Below are 23120 nucleotides of genomic sequence, written 5' to 3'. Positions count from 1 at the left end.
CCAGTGGGTCTACAGTTGGGGTCCAGGGACCCTCATGGGCTTCCAAATGGCCCCTTACAGGTGTGTAACTCTGACAGTGTACAATGTTCTAAGTGATCCTGGGTGCTACACTCCCCTCACCAGCCTAGCGAGCCCAGGGCCGAGCTCATGCCTCCTTCAATGCATGAGAGCCAAGTGACCTTCTTGTCACCTGACAGGGGGGAGTTTCCCTGGTAGGACGTAGCGCGTGGAAGGAACACGTTATTCCAACCAGTTCCCTTCTCCTCCATCAGGCGCCCCGGCTGTCATGGGGGAGGCGGTATAGCGACCAGGATTACTACATGTTTTTGTGAGGGTATTAACTACCCTAGGAGACACGAGGAGAACATGCAAACTCCACACAGAGTAGAACCTTTCGCCAACCCCACCTAGGGTATGGGCACTGATGACACGGAGGAGAAGACACGTAGATAGAAATAGCAGATATGTGACTGGGTACAGTGCTTTATGCCGCATGTTGGCATTTTTCATTTTTTTACATATTATTAAAGTACAGAATATAGGCTTTCATATGATGTATCATTCATTGAAATCGGAACATATTTGAAGAAGATGTGTTCATTTGAATCTGGTTAACTGTAATAGTGCAAACTGAGATAATCCCTCCTAAAGAATTGTCACTTCAGAGGACCTCTCAGCTCCAGGTAATGGGCGTGAACAATGGGTAATTTATTCAGCCTAGCCACTCCTCTAATCACTCCCCCATTGACACCTTTCAGCTGTCCACTCTGTTTAGTGCCAGGGACCCCCATAGAGGATCTGTGTTCTAAAAAATAGGCATAAGTAATCATCATCATAATAGATTTAATAAAATATTTATTTAAAAATAGCAGATCTACAAGCTCACAATGCATGCTTGTAGATCGGCAATTTTCAAATAGCCAATGTAAGTCAATGTATTGATAAAATCCAGTTGCTGGTGTTGTTCTGTGAGAGAAAGCTATGAAGTATATGAAAACAAGCCCAAAAGAAACGACCAGTTTCACCACTTGAGCCATATTAAATCAGCTATTTTCAAAAAGAATCTTGAAAGCAAGCCCAAATAAGCAGTGGTGGAAAAAGTACTCAAATTCTCTACTTAAGTAAAAGTAACAATAATACTGCAATATAAAAAATACTCTGTTACAAGTAAAAGTCCAGAATTCAAAATGTACTTGAGTAAAAGTACAAAAGTATTGGTATCAAAATGTACTGAAAGTACCAAAAGTAAAAGTACTAAATATTTGAAAATAGCAGATCTACAAGCTCACAATGCGTCGCACCGCTTAAGTACAGTAGGCTACGTGAGTAAATGTACTTAGTTACTTTCCACCACTGCAAACAGCTTCACGTCGTCGTGACGTGACGTCTTTGTTGAACTGCAACATGGCGTTTGCACTTTGTTCATTTACAGCCTGTACATCTACATAAACGTTCGGATTTAAAATATAAAGTGCTTACATTATGGCCACGGATGTTACACTTGATTTCGGGTGGGTGTAAGTATCTGTACCTTCCGTATTGTTCAATAAAAGGCATTTTGATCCGATCGGCGGCCATTTTCTCATATAGTTATAATGTATCAGAGTGCAATACACCTCCCAACCGATGCGGTCGCGTAGTTGAAAGCAAATGGATAAAATGGCCACCGATCATATTAAAATGCTTTTTATTGAACAATACAGAAGATACGTGTACTTATGTGGGCCCGTACATAATTGTAACATCCGTGGCCATGGGTTAAGCACTTTATATTTGAAATCTGAACGTTTATGTAGATGTACGGACTGTAGTTCAGGCAAGACACTCGCCACTACGAGCTAACGAGGCTATGCTATCTAGCCTCGCTACACGTTGTGGAATACAAACGAACGTCGAGCGGCCTGTTTAGCTAAAAGGTTGGTATAGCTCAAAATGGGGGGGGGGGGGTCATCAAACAAACGGAGGAAAATGAATGAATAAGAATAATCCTTTCTGATGAGCAGATCAGAGCAACTTTCGCTATGCACCGTCCTAAAGTTAAACAACAACACCAGTGTTGCCAGATTCTATGAGAGAAATAAGCAACCAGGTCTAGGAAAAAAAGCCCAAAACAAGCGACTATGGGCCACATGAGCATTTTAACCCTCCTTATTGTATACATCAGCTATTTGAAAATAGCAGATCTACAAGCTCGACGCGTTGTGAGCTTGTAGATCAGCTATTTTCAAATATTTAGTACTTTTACTTTGGTACTTTAAGTACATTTTGATGCCAATACTTTTGTGCTTTTACTCAAGTAAATGTTGAATTCTGGACTTTTACTTGTAACAGTGTATTTTTATATTGCAGCATTGGTACTTTTACTTAAGTAGAGACTTTGAGTACTTTTTCCACCACTGGAGCTTATACTTATAGATCTGCTATTTTCAAATAAAATCTTGGGGGCTAACTTATAATAACAATACCTGGCAACACTGGCTCTTGCGCGCTCAGACCATCGGCTCAGGCAGTGAAACCGGAGTACAATGCCTAGCTAGCGACCAATCGAAACCACTATGCTAAATCTCGGCCAAGGGTCTCTCCACCCCCAAATACACAGACAAACTCGCAAAAAAGCAGCCTACTTTGCTATACTAATGTAACCATTTAAGGATTCTAAAACGACTAGCTTTTGCATTACAAGCCTTCTTCAACATTCGAACTGTGTTAATATGAAAAAAAACGAAAAACACAAAAAAAAAAAATCGATCTAAATGTTCCATTATCTACTGATTGTCACCTGGCGACATGAGGCACTTTTGACCAGTAGCAGTCACATATACAAGCTCATAGCACGGCACCGAGTGCCGCGCTATGAGCTTGTATATCTGCTATTTTTGAAAAATCGTGAAAAAAAAAATTGGTTTAAAAAATAAAAATAGGATTTAGAAGACATTTCTAGAATCGCCTCAGGTCTTAAAGGGTTAAGTGTTGCACCCCTACAGTGTATCAAAAGGATAGGTGTGGCGTGCGTTCATATTTAGTCACCTGTTCAGGTGAGGCCATGAAGTTGATGGCGGTGTAGTGGTGGTCGTCCTCCTGCACCAGGCTGAAGGTGAACTGGTAGTCGATCAGCAGGTTGTCTGCTCACAAACAGAAACGTTTCCAGTCAAAACATTTTTTCAAACATCATTGCTACAGCGTCACACAAAAGCATCAAAAGTAGCAGATCTGTGGGGGGGGGGGGGGGGGGCGTCCAGGCGCATACCACATAAGTATGCTGGTAGTCCAGCTTGACAGCGTGTCGCGGGTTCGACTCCCGATCCCCAACAACCTTTGCTGTGTGTCACCCCCCCATCTCTCTCCCCATTTCCTGTCAGCCTACTATCCTATCAATAAAGGCAGAAAAAAAAAAAACTCTCTCTCTCTCTCTCTCTCTCTCTCTCTCTCTCTCTCTCTCTCTCTCTCTCTCTCTCTCTCTCTCTCTCTCTCTCGGGGACCTTATTCTGTATTGCTACTTGACATGTTTAGAAACCTCAAATGCGGGGGGGGGGTGTAACAATGGCCGCTAAATATAGGGGATGAAATTCCCAAAGGGAGGGAGGGAGGGGGGGGGGGGGGGGGTATATACAGCATATTATATGACGGCGCTACGCTACCCGGCCGCTATCGACGAACGCCACGGTTGGCGTTCACCGCCGACGCGTGGCTCACGCTGATCAAGGACGCGGCGTGTCCCGGTCGGCGTGGCGTGGAGACGGCCTCACGCCACAAATGTGCGATATTTTGCTAGCTGGGTATAGGTAGCCTACATTATATTTTGCTTAATATAATGTTGACACTATGACGAACTCTTGTTTCCCCTATAACTCGGAGAGAGAGAGAGAGAGAGAGAGAGAGAGAGAGAGAGAGAGTACTTTTACTTTTGCACTTTTTACTCAAGTAACATTTTGAACACAGGCCTTTTACTTGCAACGGAGTATTTTTATATTGTGGTATTGCTACTTTTACTCAAGTAAATGATCTGAGTACTTCTTCCAACCACTGTTGTCTAATGTCTAAACCCCTCCCCGGGACAACGGTGGAGGGGTGGATTTTACACTTTGGCTATTCAAAAATAGCAGATATACATACTGAATGTCTTGACAACCAGCTAGTGTCCTCAGCCAGAGAGCCGTGTCTGTTTACGTGCACACACACACACACACACACACACACACACACACACACACACTTCTTTGGTTTCTTGACTGCACGTTGGCCTTTTTAAGACGACACTGATTGCACACGGGGAGAAAAAAAAAAGAAAGAAGTCTCGGGGCTTTGGAGAATGGAGATTAGCTCTAAATGAGTCTGCGGTCGGCTCGAGCGACACTCCACTAATTTGCTCCTCGAGGCACAGGCTCAATGGCTGTATATACCTGTGGAAGTGAATGAAAAGTCCTTGGACTGGATGGCTTTTTTTTTAACCCATTAAGACCGGGGAACGCATCTGTGTCATTTTTTTAGATTTGAGCTAAAAAAAAAAAGCATTCTTTTACACTTTGGCTATTCAAAAATAGTAAAAATGTGTGCGAATCTTTAAATATATATATATATTTTTTTAACTCAAATATTTACTTCTGGGGGATTCTACAAATGTCTTTTTTTAATATGTTGCTATATATATCAGTGGTTCTCAAAATTCTTCATGTCAAGGATCCCCAACATTATATGTATTTGGCCACGGACCCCCATCTGAAAATATTGTGTTCCAGGGACCCCCAGAAGCAAAGATTTCAGTTAAAAATGATCGCTTGAAAATAATATAAATATATTAATTTGCACACATTTTCTCGATTTTTCAAAAATAGCAGATCTACAAGCTCATAGCGCGGCACTCGGTGCCGCGCTATGAGCTTGTAGATCTGCTATTTTTGAATAACCAAAGAAATCTAAAAATGACACAGACGCTGTCCCGGTCTTAATGGCTTAAACGGCGGCGGGGGTCAGAGAGTCTACGATAACGGCGCTTATGAAAGCGGTAATGGCGGCGGATCACGTCCTACGTGTTTTGCGGGGATCAGTCGGAGGTTAAAATGACATTGTCTTTTGTCTCCCGCTCATTGAGATGGGAGGCATGGCAGCGGCGAGGCTTTCAGAGGGGACAAAAAAAAACGCCGGTGACAGGAGAACAGTCCGTGTCCCCCGTAGCAACAGGAGGTTTCACAACAATAAGGACAATTTTAGGACAATGACAATGAGGACTTTATTTTTTAAAAGAGTGAAGGAGGCTTTGAGAGTAGATGCACGTGTAGTAGCAATACATGTGGGTAAACGATTCAATTAGTGCTTGTTTTACATATGCGGTTTAGTTCTATTTAATTACATACTTTCTAAGCAAATTGGTTTTGATTTTAAGTTTGATTAGAAGGTTATTATCTGTGTTATATGTTATTTTACACTTATGTATTTCCATGTGTTGTTTTTCCACAAAAGGGAAATATGTGTTTTAAGAATTGCTTTTAAGTGCTATCCTCTGGATTGTTGATCGATTTTGTTTTGCCTCATGTTGTAAAAGAGACTTAAGTCCCAATGTGCTATTTGACTGGCTAAAGATACAAAAAAATGAATCCTAATCCTGACCAAATCAAAATTGACAAATTAATAACACTGCAACAAGTATGCACGCATTAAAAAATCCCTTTTAACAAGCTCACCACGCTTTGCAACGTGACGTGTTGCGAGATTGTTGATCTGCGATTTTTGGTGTTGAGAAAAAAACTAAAGAAAAAGCTAGAACTATGAACTGTGAGGCAACCTGGTCAAATATGGTTGTAGTGGGTTTAATGTGTTTATACTGTACCGTTGAAAACACATACTTAAGAGGGGGGGGGGGGGATTTGGAAACTAAGCGAACAAACAGACGAGCGGAGTCCTTCCACCCCTCCCTCCCATCTCCGTCATGAGCTCAATCACACAGTCCTGATGCACTTGACATTTTCACGAGTGTCATGTCGTCACCAAAGTTGGTGCCAAAGTTCACCATCTGCTCATGTGATGAGCAGGGGGAACGGGACAAGTTTGGAGAGAGAGAAAGAGAGAGAGAGGAGTATAGTAGTACATCCAATGACCATTGTGTTCGCATAGACGCCCGCCAAAGCCGGTAGCACCACGGTGGATTCGAACCCACAACCTCCGTGGTGGTGGGCAGTGGCAAGTGTGGGCAGTGGCAAGTGTGTGTGTGTGTGTGTGTGTGTGTGTGTGTGTGTGTGTGTGTGTGTGTGTGTGTGTGTGTGTGTGTGTGTGTGTGTGTGTGTGTGTGTGTGTCAGTGGTGTAAAGTAACTAAGTATATTTACTCAAGTTCTGTATAAGTCCACATAAGTCCCATCGCGACGCGTTGTGAGCTTGTAGATCGGCTATTTTCTAAAATATTAGTACTTTTACTTTTGTTACTTTAAGTACATTTTGATACAGATACTTTTGTACTTTTACTCAAGTAAATTTTGAATTCTTGTAACAGAGTACCTCTACATTGCAGTATTGATACTTTTACTTAAGTAAAACATTTGGGTACTTTTTCCACCACTGGTGTGTGTGTGGGTGTGGGTGTGTGTGTGTGTGTGTGTGTGTGTGTGTGTGTGTGTGTGTGTGTGTGTGTGTGTGTGTGTGTGTGTGTGTGTGTGTGTGTGCGTAACTCACAGTAACAGGTTCCTCGCAGGGGGTTTCCAAGGTAACGGTTCTCCGAGTCACACCTGCAACAGAAAACAAGAGGGAGAATTCAGAAACACAACATTATTAGAAACATTAGCATCACATGCAGGTGTGTACATGTTCTTTTAGGAACATGTGTGTGTGTGTGTCTTTAGACTTGCTCCGGCAAATCCTGGCCAATCAGCAAAACCGACGCCTGTTGATGTCACCATGTATGGCAAATTGGTTAATTCGAGAGAGCGAGCTCCCGTCCAAGGAGCTTTTAGCACATGATAACGGTCAAATCACACACCCCGGCAAACGAGAACGGGCCTCGCTCTTAATCAGCCGTATAAGGACCCGTGCCGCTATAAACGCAACGTGCCGGAGATTGTGCCCTCTTGACACCCAGCGGGTTGACGTTGCGACCGCGTCCACACATCCGTGCGCCAGCGTGATAAGCACAAAATAATAATGTGTTCTAATTAGCTTTTCATATAGCAACCAATTATCTGCTCTTAAGAGGCTCGGTGATGAGGCGCCCACGGGCGGTGGTCAGGAAGCTAATGCTAGCGCTATACCGTGAATGATAAGAGGGTTTCTTCACTATCAACGTGTCAGCTGTCAACGTGGTGGCACGTTTATGTGTGTCAAGTCTAGTCTCCCTGTACAGGATTGCCTTCCCTCATGTAGAGTACATTCATACTTCCTATCTGGAATTGACCTTGTGTGGTTTTTACCTGAAGTGGGTTTAGCTATGTGAAATATGTGTTTATCTTTCCTTCTTGCACAAACTGGTCTGTTGAACGTCTCTCTTGACTCAATTCCTACTTGTAATGGGGTGGCCAGCCAGCCAGTTCCATGTTCTATTTCACTCCAGGCTTTATATTTTCCTTCATATTTTCCTTTATATTTTCCTCGGTCGTCGGACGCATACAGAGTGCGCGACTAACAAAGGAGTGCAGTTTTCAGCAGTTAGGGGCTTACTAAGTGTATTGCTCAGGGACACCTCGACACAATGCTGGGGCCGGGAATCGAACGCGCGGATTAGGGTGACGTAAAAGGCCCATACGTGCATCTTTACTGTCCGTCTCCGATGTGCGGGCCGATTTACTAGAGGTTCGGGCCAGTATAAGGTGAACCTCTAGTAAATGAACCCATTAAGACCTGGAACACATCTGTGTCACTTTAGTGTTCTTTGGCTATTCAAAAATAGCGGATATACAAGCTCATAGCACGGCACCGAGTGCCGCGCTATGAGCTTGTAGATCCGCTATTTTAGAAAAATCTTAAAAACTTTTTTTTTTAGATTTTTTTCCAACAACTGTTTGATTTAGAAAACATTTTTAAGAATCGCCTCAGGTCTTAATGGGTTAAAAAAGAGCGTTGGAGAAAATACCGAAGCAGGAGCTTCCTTTTACAAAAGTAAAATACAGAATGACTGCGAGGGCTGCAGAGGAGGAAGCGTGGATCAAAGGGAAAACATGCCAGGAGTGTTGATGGAAGTAAACAGCTCAGAGAGGCATGGACGCAGGTGCCCGTGGCAAACGGCGCATGCAGCGTGCATGAGGCCATCCTTCCACCCGTGCGGAACACACACGCCCTGTGGGGCCCTTTCCTTATAATGTATTATTTTTTGCTTATCTGGGACCAGCACAAACATGGCCAGCAGATTCAGTATGGGTCTTGTACGGTAACGTTGTGTTCAAAAAATTGCATTTGTGTTATTTAAAAGGGGTGGTTCTCCAACAGTGGGTCGGGACGCCAATGGGGGTCCCCAGGTGATTTTGGGGTGGGGGGGGATGATTTGCTTTAATGTGCGACATTGTTTTCTCACTCAACAGTAAACAAACCGACATACAGTATAAGAGTATACACTATACAGGGTATCTGCACTGATATCTTGGTTTTATCTGAACGTTTTTTTTGCAAAAAAAAAATAATAATCATATTTTTTCAAAAACACGTCAAACATGTCATTGGCACCCAGCGCCATTGCGGTAAAACACGTGAAACACATCAATGGCACTCAGTGAGTTAAGTGTTGAGGTATTGTACTTTAATATAAGCAAATATTGTACTTTTACTCCACTACAATGTTTTGAAAACTTTAGTTACTAGTTACTTTTTAGAAAATAGCCGATCTACAAGCTCACAATGCGACGCATTGTGAGCTTACATTTTGAACTTGTGAAATGGGACATTATGCACAATGAGTACTTTTACTTTTGTACTTTGAGTATATTTTGATACCAATACTTTTCTACTTTAACTCACGTACATTTTGAATTCCGGACTTTCACTTGTAACACAGTAGTTCCACATCGCAGAATTGATACTTTTACTTAAGCAAAACATGCGAGTACTGTTTCCACCACTGCAAATGCACGTGCGCCCCCTGGTTCTCTTGCTAGTCTTGAGCTCGACCAGCAGTAAGCTTGTCAGCAGATCTCTGAGCTCTAGCTGGGGGTGTAGTGTTCCAGGAGCTCAGAGAGATACGGAGGGGCCAGCCCATTTAAAGATTTAAAAAAGCAAATAGCAGACCCTTAAAATCAATCCTAAAATTAACAGGGAGCCAGCGAAGTGAGGCCAAGACAGGGGGTTATGTGTTGACTTTTTTTTTAGTGCCAGTCAGCAGTGACGACTGTTCGATGCCGGTATATATAGGGAATTGCAGTAGTCACGTCTTGATGAAATGAAAGCATGGGATTGCGGTTTCTAACTTTAGCCGCGCTGCCCCGCAATGTCACCCTCTATGTTGACCGATCCAATGAAAGTGCTAATAGAGGAGGAGACTTTACAGTGTGAAGTGTTACGCTGAATGTACGACCGATTATACTTGTGTGCCTGTGTAGCTCATCAAAAACGGTGTCAAAACAGTGTCGAAACAGCGTCAAAACAGCGTCAAAAACAGCGTCAAAAACAGCGTCAAAAACAGTGTCAAAAACAGCGTCAAAAACAGTGTCAAAAACAGTGTCGAAACAGTGTTAAAACAGCGTCAAAACAGCGTCAAAAACAGTGTCAAAAACGGTGTAGAAACAGTGTCGAAACAGTGTCAAAAACAGTGTCAAAACAGTGTCGAAACAGCGTCAAAACAGTGTCAAAAACGCATCACATCAACAGTGTTTTGAGCTTGTAGACTGCTGATCAATCCTAAACTCACACCGCCAAGGATGTGTTTTGACGTGTACTGGTGTTGTCAGTGTTTATGCTAGATGGCGCTCTTCTCTAACCTATGAGTCACCATTTGACTCCCAGTGAAGGAGCAAATCACGCAGTCGCAAAAAAAACAATGGATTTGGAAAAAAAATATTTTTGTTGCTTTGAGTGCTTTCTTTTTCTTTTTTGGCGAAAACAACCTAAATTCAACTGCCAGTACTCTTTTTTTGTTCCCCGGTTCTACGAGACTTGGATACGTCTTTTAGATTGACCGGTGGATGGATCGTTGTGAAGCATAATATTCTATGATGTTTCAAAGGTTAGTGTAGGTGCCAAAATCCCCCAAAAAAACCTGGCTCTTTGTATACAGGACTAAAATCACACAGCTGCTCTAAATCCCTTGATTAAAGCAACAATTAAGCACAGTTGCATCAAAAACAGCTCTAACACTATCAAAATAGTTAACCAAACACTGTCAAACTATAAAGCCGTATTATTAAACAAGAATGACAAGTCATAATAATGCCGCATGCGGCAGGCTTTTTTGGCTCCAATCTTGTCAACAACACAACATTACCATTTTGTGTAAACAATTCACAGCAGTGAAATAAGTAGGTCTTTCACTTATGGCTCCAGAAGCATATTTACTGATATCCAGTATTTAGCTTATGTAGATTATCATTCAACTAAAATGTAACACGTTTTTGTCTCACAAGCCAAAGTCCTCTCCTACTGTACATTGTATTACTACTACTCCTTGGAAGTGAAAAACTCAGAATACATAACGCAGTGGTGGAAAGTAACCAAGTACATTTACTTAAGTACTGTACTTAAGTACAATTTTGAGGTATTTGTACTTCACTTGAGTATTTCTAATTTCCAATACTTTAACTCCTACTCCACTACATCTCAGAGGCAAATATTGTACTTTTACTCCACTACAATTATTTGAGAACTTTAGTGACTAGTTACTTTGCAGATATAAATTATAATATTATAAAACCTACATTAACCACTTTAGCCCTATTTTATACATAGGTAATTTGAAAATAGCCGATCTACAAGCTCACAACTCGCCGCGATGCGTTGTGAGCTTGTAGATCTGCTATTTTCAAACACAAGTACTTTTGGTACTTTACATTTTGATTCCAATACTTTTGTAGGCCTACTTTTATTCAAGTCAATTTTGAATTTGGTATTTTTACTTGTAACAGAGTACTTCTACATTGCAGTATTGATACTTTTATTAAGTACAACATTTGAGTACTTTTTCCACCACTGTACATAAGTGACAAAGATACAGTTCATAGTCGCTTCTTTTGTTTTGGGCTTGTTTTCATAGACAGGGTTGCTTATTTCTCTCACAAAACCTGGCAACACTGACCAGGAAGTCCTGTGCATCGTATTGTTTACATCAGATCACAGCATCCAACAGAAATAGTTTAATAATGATGGGAAAAATATAAGTTACACTTACAGAAACAAACATAGATAGGAGCAACACTACTACTACACTACTTGTGTCGCACCGAAAATAATGTTTTACCGCTACGCGCGACACGGCCGTTCGACAAACTTTAAATACTCGCAGCCGACCGAGGGACCTAACTCTATGAGAGGGACAGAGAGAGAGAGAGAGGGGGGGGGGGGGGGGGGCGCTGCCCTCTCGCTCCCTGTGGAGAGAGGCAGCCACTCTGGAGAGGAGGAGACAAGTCCCGCGGGTGCTCTGGGATTAATATTAATATTAAAATTATTTATTATGATAAAATTAAAAATTAAAAAATCGCGGCCTTTGCGATTAGCTAATCGCGTGGTTTCAAATCGCGATTTCGGTTTGAAAACGATTAATCGTTCAGCCTTAGCACAACACCAACAAAGATTAGTAGTAGTAGACCTGTATGTATGATGATCAATTATTATTCCAGACAGTGGTCTATCCAAGACGTTTTAAAACGTTTAAGAGCAGGTCTCAACCAGCTCCTCATGCGACTCTCTCTCTCTCTGTGAGTAGCGTAGACTAACAGCGAGGGGCTGTGCTGCTGCTGCTGCTGCTGCCACACAACGCCGTTTAACCGAGTTATACTTCTCCAGTACAACGGTGTCTAACCGAGTTATACTTCTCCACCAACGGTGTCTAACCGAGAGAGTCCATGCAGATCACAGCTGGCTGACAAATATTATATATTATCGGAGCTATTACCTAGTGCGTCCCATGGACGCAACGACGGTGTCATGAATGCGTCCTTTCGCAATATGGTGCGTCAGCGACGCAGGACGCAGGCCTACGAGCAGTTTGGCTAAAAACAGTTAGTAACATCATACAAGCATACAAGCTAACTATTAGCCAAATTCGGCTAGCGCTCAGACAAATCCACTGAGAGAGGCGTGTTTAGTCCCATAGCTTGGGAGGACGAGGGCGCCCATTGGCTTAAACGACAGCCAATCACGCAAAAAAAGTGTTTCAAACATGTCGGACATGGGTCGGGTTAGAGTCAGACTGAATATAGAGCCGCTATGCTTTCAGCATGCGGCTAAAAACACATAAATTATTCTCACAATTCACAGGGCATACATGTTCAGATATCTGCTCCCACATTTAGTGGAAACGCTCGGAATCGCTGGCAAGGTCGGCTCTGGACGATGTTTTACTCTGGCGGTTAATGAGTTAAAGATTGGTCTCCCTATCCATTTCAATTAGTCAGATTTGGTTCAGGAATGTGACAAGAACCTAAAAAAATCCATAGGGGGAGCAATTGATAGCAAATATCCTACTATAATTCTAGTAACCTCTGTGCGTTTGTAGTGGTGGTGGTGAAGCTACCCGGTTCTCCCCACTGGCTGGACCGATTGCTCTGATTTTGCACACAGCCATTGACCATTACCATCTGAACTTAACTGTGAAGCCCGTTTTTCAATTTCATCAAATCTCAGCTTCTTATTAGCGTTTTTGTGTCAAACACTGTCGCCATGGTTACGGGGCTGCCCAGCTATGGGACGAACTGCCTCCCGGGTTGCCAGATCATGTGCGCATATCCCCCCACGGATGCGTCGACCGGGTATGGTCTAGTTTAAAGTAATCCTTTACACGCATCGCCTAGCAACGAGAATGATGGAACACACTCATTTGTTTAATGAGGAAAAAGAAGTGATGGCTCTCTAGGTACATTTCAAACTTTGATCATTTGACCCATACGGGTCTGTAATTCTGAGAGTGTACAGATGGAACCAAATGGACCCTTACAGGTCTGTAACTCTGAGAGTGTACACATGGAACCAAATGGACCCTTACGGGTCTGTAACTCTGAGAGTGTACACATGGAACCAAATGGACCCTTACAGGTCCATTTGGTTCCATTTGTACACTCTCAGAGTTATGGGGGTCGTGGAAACCACTGTGCTACACTAAATGGAACAGAGCCTTCATTAGTATCATTGGTAACACCTGTGAATGTCTTCATAATATGGCTGCTGTGAATAGAGCCTATTACATTTGTACACTCTCAAGAGTTCAAATAAAACACTGAGGTATTATACGGTGTAGACTGGGGTTCCCAGAGATCAAACAGTTGTATCAAATGCCGGGGTTCCGTGGCCTACTAAGGCACATCAAACTGGGAGGGTCTTTGAAAAAGGTTGGAGAATCACTCCAAAAAAATAAATAAAGAGGACCTTCGTCCATCTCCTCTTCCTCCTCCAACCTCCGAACCGGCGTTTCTGCCGACGCGGCATATTCTCCCACGGCCAGCGCTCCCATCTATCTATTGGCGGGAATGGAATGGACACTTGAGTGTTTTTAATACCACTAATGGTGCAGGAGTTATGGAGGGGTCATCCGCTACCGTCAGCGTATGCAAGCGTGCACGGTGAGCACGCACGCTCCCCACACACACACGCGCGCGCTCCCCACACACACACACACAAACACAAACACGCTTCCCTGCCTCCCACTCCATGTACCAAGACCAAAAATACAGAGTCTGCAAATTCCACCACCGTGTGCGTGTGTGTGTGCGCGCGTGCGTGCATCACTGATGCAGCAGATATTCACATAGTCATAGCTGACCATCTCTAGATGTCCTGTTTTCTCCATTATTCACATGTTCAATTTATCTCTGTACTAATGCTTTTCCTGACAAAACTAGTACAGACTTGTTTGAGCTGGTTTTATCCGATCAACGGCCTACAGTATAGCATTTGTATTTATATTTTACTTAAGCTCACAAGTGCGCCTATAGACCTGCTTGTTTTGCCCCAGAATAGGGAGGCTGGGCTTCATACGAGTTAATTCGTCAAATTCTGCTATATATAAAAACACATCTCACATCTATACACATCATACACCCACATATTTATTTATTTACTTTTTAGTTTTTTCACACAGAACCAGAGATAACGCGATCCGAAGATTTACTGTTCCATTCACTTCCTGGTTTACTTATTACTAGGGCTGGGACTCGATTAAAAAAATTAATCTAATTAATTAGAGGCTTTGTAATTAATTAATCTAAATTATTTTAATCGCACATCAATATTTGACCTGAGAACAGTGAGAAAATGTGTTTTCAAATGGATTTTGGTAAACGTCTTTAAGTACATGTTCTCAAGTACTGCACTTAAGTACAATTTTGAGGTATTTTTACTTTACTCAAGTATTTCCAATTTCTAATACTTTTACTTCTACTCCACTACATCTCAGAGTCAAATACTGTATTACACTTATACTCCGCTAAAATTATTTGAAAAATGTAGTTACTAGTTACTTTGTAGATTTTGATTATTATTATTACAAAACATACAGTAACCACTTCAGCCCTATATCGGCCATTAGAAAATAGCCATCTACATGCATTGTGAGCTTGTAGATCTGCTATTTTCAAAAGATTTGAGTACTTTAACTGTTGGTACTTTAAATACATTTTGATACTTTTATACTTTTACTCAAGTACATTTTGAATTCCGGACTTTTAATTGTAACATAGTATTTCTACATTGCAGGTAGAGTGTGTTGTCACTGTTGTTTTATCGTCGTTTAATTAATTAATTAATAAAAATAATCCGCGCGCATGTGACCCGCACCGCATCGCCCCCCCCCCGCCTCTCCTCTCCCGCGGGGCGGGGGTTCGGGGGGGGCAGCCCAGCCAACATTATCAAGCAGGCTATCGGGTGCGCCGTCTTCATTCATGCTTTCATGCACTGCGTTGCCTGCGGTTTGTTGTTGTCTGAGACCAGACGAGACCCATGCATGTTGCTTGGTGCACCGGGACAAACGGTCCGTCTGAAACTCGTCCCGTGAGAAACGTTCCGCGGGCCAAAAATAAGTGCGATTAAAATGCGTTAATTTTTTTAACGCGATATTTTTTCTGTAATTAATTGATCGAAATTAACGCGATAAAGTCCCGGCCCTACTTATTACTTAAAAATACTGTAGCTCGGCTCCTGTGTACTTTAGAGAGAGCCACAGCATGTGAGTCATCAACGAAGCACGTAGCCCGCCCGCCCGCCCCGCCGCCCCTCATCACCTGTTTTTCCAAAGGCAATTGTCTTCCAGTGCCGAGGCACCCTTCACATTCATTAGTGCAGCCATTATTTTCGCTTCCTTAATGAGGGCACTTGTGGTGATGATGGTGGCAGTGCTCTGCGACCTTGTGTGCATGTGCTGAGAGTACCCTTGTGGTAAAAAAAAAGAAGGTCTTTTTGTTCTAAGGTTACACGGCTCTCTGTAATCCGGGGCGCCGTTGGCGTCCAGCGGGGTCGGTTAGTGATTGATTAACTACAGTGGTGGTCTAGTATTATGCCTCAAGTAAATACGGTACTCAAAGCATGAGCGCATTTCATTGCCAGGTATTAATTAAAAGGGATAGTTCACCCCCAAAATGACATTTTTTCTGTCTATTAGTCAACCCATTGAGACTTGAATTCATTTTGACGAATGGGTAAAAGCACTTTGAAAGGGGGTCGGAAAGACTAGAAAGGCGATAGGCCTATATAAACGCAGTGCATTTACCATAACGCTCCGCTTTCTGAAATAATATTTGACAGACCTCAGGAAGGACGCGAGTCATCATGAGCCAGTTTAAAACACACGCAGACAGAGGTCCGTCTTTGTGTGTGATTACTGGCCTCGCCTCTCCTCCGTGTATTCGAGCAGGATTTGGTTTCTGATTACCAGTTTAAAACGGGTAATCTCAGTAATTGGATCCACCTGGGGGTGGGGGGGAGAGGTGTTTCCCGGTGACATATTTCCGCGGGCGGACCGCGCCGTCGCCAGTAAATGGGAAATGACGAGAGGTCTCTCGGTGACCGGCGGCAGTGGTGGACTAAGTACATTCACTTGTGTAATGTGCTTAAGTACATTTTTTTGAGTATTTGTTTTTAGTTCTTTTGTGCTTTGTGCAAGACGATGACTTTCACTCCGCTACATGTGTAATAGAAATGTTGCACCTTTGACTCCACTACATTTCTAGGACCGAAACGCACACACTATATATATTTATGAATTGACCACGTAAGCCCTATAGAGCGTGCCAACGCGTCGTCACCACCGGGGGGGGCGCGGCATAGTAGCGCAGACATGTTTGTTTTGGGCAATGTTAAGTCAACCTGGTTTTTACCCCTCAAAGATGTCCGTTGCTACCAAAAGACACTTGTTGACGCCCCCTTCGGGATTTTTGGCACGCTCTATATCTTAACAGTTCTGAAAATCGACATCGTTATTTGTACTTTTGAATACTTTTCAGCATTCAAATTCAAAAACAGCAAAAGTAGCTCAAAACGCATCGCTTCACGACACGATTCAGGCTGGCAGATCTGCTACTTTTGATGCGTTTGTGTGACACTGTAGTATGATCAAGTAGGGAGTTAATTTTCTAAAAAAAAAAAAAAAGTTAGAATATGAAGATGAGAGATTTCTGGCCGACAACGACTAATAGATGTGTTATTTTAACCGAATGTTAACCCCGAAATACGGATGTTAGTTGTTAAAGTCTTAAAGATGCATTGCAGTGACATTTTCGGTCATTTTATTTTGAAGATTCAGTCTGAAACGTCGTCTCAACCTGGTCTCAACCAATCAGAAGGTCCCATCCCTTCAGGCTATGGGACTTGGCATCTCAATCACTTCAGCCGTGTGCAACACGGCTAGTGTTTGTTTACAAACACTAGTGAGAGGGACGGCCAGTGAAGCACGTTTGCTACTACTGTACGTGGCTCTAACCTATAATGTTTTCAGATACAAATTTTAGTGTGCAGATTACGTTTTTAATGAGTAATACACCGTCTGGATGTCATCTTGAATGAGATTCAAAACGGAGTAGCTCTGTAATTAAAATCAGCTGTGTTTGAAGAACGTGCAGCTATGGGAATCAAACAGGTGCATGTAATCAAGATTTATTTATATTCATGAAAGTTGTGTTATGTCATCACGCAACACGTTTTTGTTTACAGGAAGTAATTAAGATTGGCTTTTTAGGGACTTTTGATATAAAATACACAAGTTTTTTTTATTTTATTATTTTGGCATCTTTTGTTAGGTATGCCTATATGATGACCACGGATATGCTCTAAAAGTGTGAAAAACATATTTTTCATTTCACTACACCTTTAAATGCAGCCACTTCCAATATACAAGGAGGAATTATCCTTGTTTTATGTCAAAAACAAGCCAGCTCTTCCACGCACACACACCTGACGGACTATGGCAGCAAAACCGGGACAAATTGACCTGATTCAACAGATCAGAATGCAAGCCTTGGCGTTCAAAGACGCTCAAAAGTTCAACCATAATGTGTACTTTTGAAGCCATTAGCGCTGACCTTTCCCAGTGCAGGCGGTGGTCTATAATTACGTGCGTGGAGGGAGTGAGAGAGAGAGAGAGAGAGAGAGAGATGGAGGAAAATTTCCCAGAGCTCTAAAAGCCAACATTAAAATCATAGCACAAACGTGTAAATGAAGTGTTGCATTGCACCGGGTCAATATTTCTTCCAGGTTTGTTGATTAAAGGGCGTTTTTTTTTTTTTAGGCCTATGTATTGCTCATAACCCATGTAGATTTCCGGTTACGTCCCATAATGTTCAGTAATGTCTACGTTGCAGGCTTATTTTTATCCTTATCGTGTGCATCGCGTGTAGAGCCACACAAAATCAATCCGATACACAGAGTGGAATATATCATTGGTTCTCAAAGTGGGGTTCGGGGACCCCCAGGGGTCCTTGGGGACTTTGACTATTCAACAATATTAGATACACAAGCTCATGGCACAGAGTGCCGCGCTGCTATTTTTGAAAAACCTTGAACATGTTTGCACATCTTTGAATTTATATATATATATTTTTAAGCAAACATTTTAACTCAAATCTTTGCTTCTGAGGGTCCCTGGAACAAAACATTTTGAGATGGGGGGGTCCGCGGCCAAATACATATCATTTTGGGGGTCTTTGACATGAAAAAGTTGGAGAACCACTGGAATATATATATATAGTGGTCAGGTAAGGGCAGCAAACATGATACTTAGAGGCAGATCTTGAAACGATTGACTTTGTACTTTTGTATCAGTGCGTTTTTGATAGTGACTCCACGCACATCGTGCTGTTGCGAGGTTAGATTGGAAAGCGGGGGAACAGAGAGAACCGAGAAAAAAACGTTAAGGGAGGGCAAAGAGGTGAGCGGGGGAGAGAGAGAGAAAAAAGGACTTCCTTCAAAGCGGTGACATTTTCACAGTAATTGCGAATAAATCCAACAGGATCCCATGCTGGAAGATGACATGAATGACACGGGTCTATCAGGGGCGGCAGATGGAACGTCCACGCTAGCTGGTGGTGAACACCAAAGGGTACTTAGCGGCGGTGTAAAGTAACTAAGTACATGTACTCGAGTACTGTACTTAAGTACAATTTTGAGCTATTTGTACTTTACTTCAGTATTTCCAATACTTTTACTCGGCCATTTGAAAATAGCCGATCTACAAGCTTGTCGGCAAAACTACAAACTTTCATGAATATAAATAAATCTTGATTACATGCACCTGTTTGATTCCCATAGCTGCACGTTCTTCAAACACAGCTGATTTTAATTACAGAGCTACTCCGTTTTGAATCTCATTCAAGATGACATCCAGACGGTGTATTACTCATTAAAAACGTAATCTGCACACTAAAATTTGTATCTGAAAACATTATAGGTTAGAGCCACGTACAGTAGTAGCAAACGTGCTTCACTGGCCGTCCCTCTCACTAGTGTTTGTAAACAAACACTAGCCGTGTTGCACACGGCTGAAGTGATTGAGATGCCAAGTCCCATAGCCTGAAGGGATGGGACCTTCTGATTGGTTGAGACCAGGTTGAGACGACGTTTCAGACTGAATCTTCAAAATAAAATGACCGAAAATGTCACTGCAATGCATCTTTAAGACTTTAACAACTAACATCCGTATTTCGGGGTTAACATTCGGTTAAAATAACACATCTATTAGATGTAGAGGGAGGGGGTCCAGTGTAGACCCTTGGGGGACTGCAGTCAATGAATTCCATACTGTAATTTGTTTTTGTTTTTTTAGATCTATTTTTGGGCTTTTATACCTGTATTGATAGGACAGTAGGCATAAAGGAAACGGGGAGAGAGAGAGAGATGGGGAGTGACACGCAGCAAAGGCCGTCGGGATCGGGACTCAAACCCGCGACACACTGTCAGGCTACATTGAGCCTAAGTGCCCGGACCACTACGCCAGCGATCCGGGCCACACACTGTAATGTTTAACGGGACTTATTTTGTACTTTGCCGTATGATGGTGTCGCGTGGCGCAAGCTCACCATGTTTCACATTGTGATGTATCGTGAGCTTGTAAATCTGCAATTGTCATCATCTACTGTACGGTTCAGCTAGGAGGCAACCCTCGCCTGTGCAGGGGAGACAATGCACGTATGAACTTCAGGCAGGGCTAATTGTCAACCAGTAAGTTTAATTGCATTTTTTTATTTGTCAATCTTTTTATTTTTTTTATTTTTTTATATCAGTTGTTGGGACGGAAATTTCTGGGTAGGTTCCATACAGGTCTAGAGAAGTGTTTGTTTAAAATGACAGTTGTCTAGTTTATTCCTGCACACAAAACAGACTCTTAGGTGCAAGAAACTTTTCTTTTTTTACAAAAATTCAAGTGAACAATCTGCTCCGTTTCCCTTTAACCACTTGAACACCAGCATCCCTATTCTGCGGGGCACTCGGTGCCGCGTTATGAGCTTGTAGATCTGCTATTTTTGAATAGCCAAAGAAATCTTAAAATGACACAGATGCGTCGCCGGTCTTAATGGGTTGAAGAGCTGCTAATTTTTGTGGAAGAGATTTTGTGTAGATCAAAAAAGAGCGCACCAAGTACAGCACGAGTCAGCATAGAGGTTGTAAGTGCTTAAACTAGACAAAGGTGTTCAGTTTGCACGCTCTGTGTGTTTTCCAGTGAGGGTTTAGAATTATAATAATAATGATAATGAACTGTGTGCATGTCAGATGCAACAGCAGCAGAATCTCCGATTTTCAAACGAACCATCCTCCACCATCGTCTCCCCGCCCCCACGTGTGATCTGGGGGTTAGATTGGAGTGTGTGCACGTGACTGCCTACAGTACGTGCACATTAACCCTTTAAGACCGGGAACCCATCTGTGACATTTTTTTTCCCATTTCTTTGGCTATTCAAAAATCGTGGAAATGTGTGCAAATTTTTGAATATATATTTATATATATTTATTTTAAAGCGAACATGTGTAACTCAAATCTTTGTTTCTGGGGGATTCTTCATTTGTCTTCTAAATCCTAACAGTTTTTTGAAAACATGTTATGTTTCTATAATATCAGTGGTTCTCAAACTTTTTTCATGTCAAGGACCACCCAAAATGATATGTATTTGGCCGTGGACCCCCCCATCTCAAAACATGTTGTTCCAGGGACCACCCAGAAGCAAAGATTTGGTTAAGAAATATAAACATACATATTCAAAGATTTGCACACATTTTCACGATAAAAAAAAAAATAGCAGATCTACAAGCTCATAGCGCGGCACTCGGTGCCGCGCTATGAGCTTGTATATCTGCTATTTTCGAATAGCCAAAGTATAGAATAATGGTAAAAAGTGGTCACACAGATGCGTTCCCGGTCTTAAAGGGTTAAGGATTCACCGTAGGGTACCCGCGGCACATTTCTGCTACACCTGTATGTGTGTGCACACGTGTGAACGATACAGCGCGCATAGCGCTCGGTCGGCTCGATGTGCGCGTGCGCGTGCTGTGTAGACGTGCTGCATGTAGGTATGTACGTACGTGCGTGCGTGCGTGCGTGCGTGCCAGAGCACACTAGCAAAAGGTCTAAGTCAAGTGTAGATCAAATTAAGATAGACTACGGGGATTGCCTGGGGTTCAGGTGCGTGCGCACGTACCGGCAAGGTGCAGATTAAATTAAGATAGCATTCTGTACGGCTGCGCGCGGGAGTGTGTGCGTGTGCGTGTGCGTGTGTGTGTGTGTGTGTGTGTGTATGTGTGTGTGTGTTATTGTGTATGCGAGTGTTGTCTGACAATGCTGATAGGCTGGGGGGGGAAAAAGCAAGTGAGTGCTTGCTAGTGTTGTGCAGGTGTTTAGAAACCAATGGTGGCATTTGTACTCTGTGCTTTGGAGCGCAATTAACTACTTAAAAGGTAGGGAAGATAGGTTAAAATAAGTGTTAAATAGCTCTATATTCTGATAGTATTTTGATAGTCATTGCTATAGAGTGTTTGTTCAGTAAAAGGAGTGTGTGTGTCTGTGTGTGTGTGTGTGTGTGTGCGCATGTGCGCGTGCTCAGCCTTGAACAGTAACAAAAGATACAGGGTTTAAATGGTTAACCACTTGAACTCTAGCATCACTATTGGCGGAACATTCGCCGAAGGATTTGGCGATTTGGAGAGAGTTAGTGTAACGGGGGAAAAAGAGCTGACTAGGGGTCTTCTCGGGTTCCAACATGACCCAAATGGACCCGCGGAAATTGTACCCGGAGCCGACTGGACCCTGTCTATTAGAAATCTGAGGTTCGGACCCGAGCAGTACAGAGAGATGTCGGACCCGACCCGTCCAGACCCGGACAAAACCTGGGGCCCCGAAATGCCCAAATGCCAAAGTTGCTTGCCAAAAGGCTCTATGCACAGCAGCCATATTGGAGATCTTGCCTCTTCTTACTTCCTTCACAGGTGTTATCAATGATACTAATGAAGGCTCTGTTCCATTCTGGTCAAACAGAGTCAGGGTGCTGATATTGTGAATGTTGGCCCACTGGAAACACTCTGTTACACCAGTGGGTCTCAAATTGGGGACCAGGGACCCTCATGGTTCCTTGAGGGGGTTCCAAATGATATTAATATTCATGATAAACATGATAAAATGGATGTCAATTATGTGGGATGTGCAGCCATTTGATGTTTAACTTTAAGCTATTAATTGTGATGTTTTGGGACAAAGTGCCTCTCATTGAATCTCTTTCACCTTGCAACTCCAACTTTAGAACTTTCTTTTTGGGTGGCGTTGACGTCATTTTATTGAGATTACATAATAGTGAAAGTTTCCACAGTGCGTTGCAGGAGCTGGTGATGGTGGTGGCTTTCTGCACCAAGGACACACACACACACACACACACGCGCGTGCGCGCCAAGGGTAGACAGAGGCCATGCGTACAGACTGACAATCACTGTTTCCACTCCCAATTATTACCTACTTGGAAGATGAGCAAACGTCTGTGGTGGAAGAAGTACTCTGATTTCTTTTTTTACTTGAGTGCAAGTAGCAATACGAAAATATAAAAAAACTCTGCTACAAGTATGTACTGTATGTATTCCAAATGTGACTTGAGTTAAAGGTACAACAGTAGTAGCATCAAAACATACTTAAAGTAGCCAAAGTAAAACTTGTTTAAGTGTTTTTTTTTTTTCAATAGCAGACGTTCTACAAGCTCACAAGTTGTGAGCTTGTAGAACGTCTATTTTCGAATAGATTAAGCATGAAATATGGCTTACTTGGTTAATGCATGTCTTGTAATAATAAATCTAGATCTGTACAGAAACTTAGAAACAACATTTTCATGTAATCGTAGTGGAGTAAAAAGTGCCTAAAGTAAAAAGTGCAGGAGTAAAAATAACTGCCTCTGAGATTAGTAGAGAGCAGTAGAAGTATAAAGTATCAAAAGACTGGAATTGGAAATACTCAAGTAAAAGTGCATCAAAGTTGTAATTAAGTACAATACTTGAGTAAACGTACTTAGTTACTCTCCACCGCTGTGAGGAGGCATACGCAGTATAAACTATC

At 42.5% G+C, this 23120-nt stretch overlaps 1 protein-coding gene across 3 annotated transcripts in view; it reads right to left on the bottom strand.

Annotated features, from left to right (window-relative positions):
* Positions 1-23120, bottom strand: part of atrnl1b (attractin-like 1b) — a 172560-nt gene that overhangs the window by 82489 nt on the left and 66951 nt on the right. For all 3 annotated transcript variants that reach the window (XM_084079482.1, XM_084079484.1, XM_084079483.1), the window contains 2 exons: positions 6662-6714; positions 3028-3122 (listed from right to left, as the gene is read on the bottom strand). In XM_084079482.1, the coding sequence (XP_083935608.1) occupies positions 3028-3122; positions 6662-6714 (148 nt within the window). The remainder of the gene's footprint in view (positions 1-3027; positions 3123-6661; positions 6715-23120) is intronic.

Source organism: Gymnoscopelus microlampas (genome assembly GCF_963454915.1).
Source record: "Gymnoscopelus microlampas genome assembly, chromosome: 14".
NCBI classification, from domain to species: Eukaryota; Metazoa; Chordata; class Actinopteri; order Myctophiformes; family Myctophidae; genus Gymnoscopelus; species Gymnoscopelus microlampas.
The sequence above is the reverse complement of the archived record's forward strand: the minus strand, read 5'-3'. Positions and strand labels throughout refer to the sequence as shown.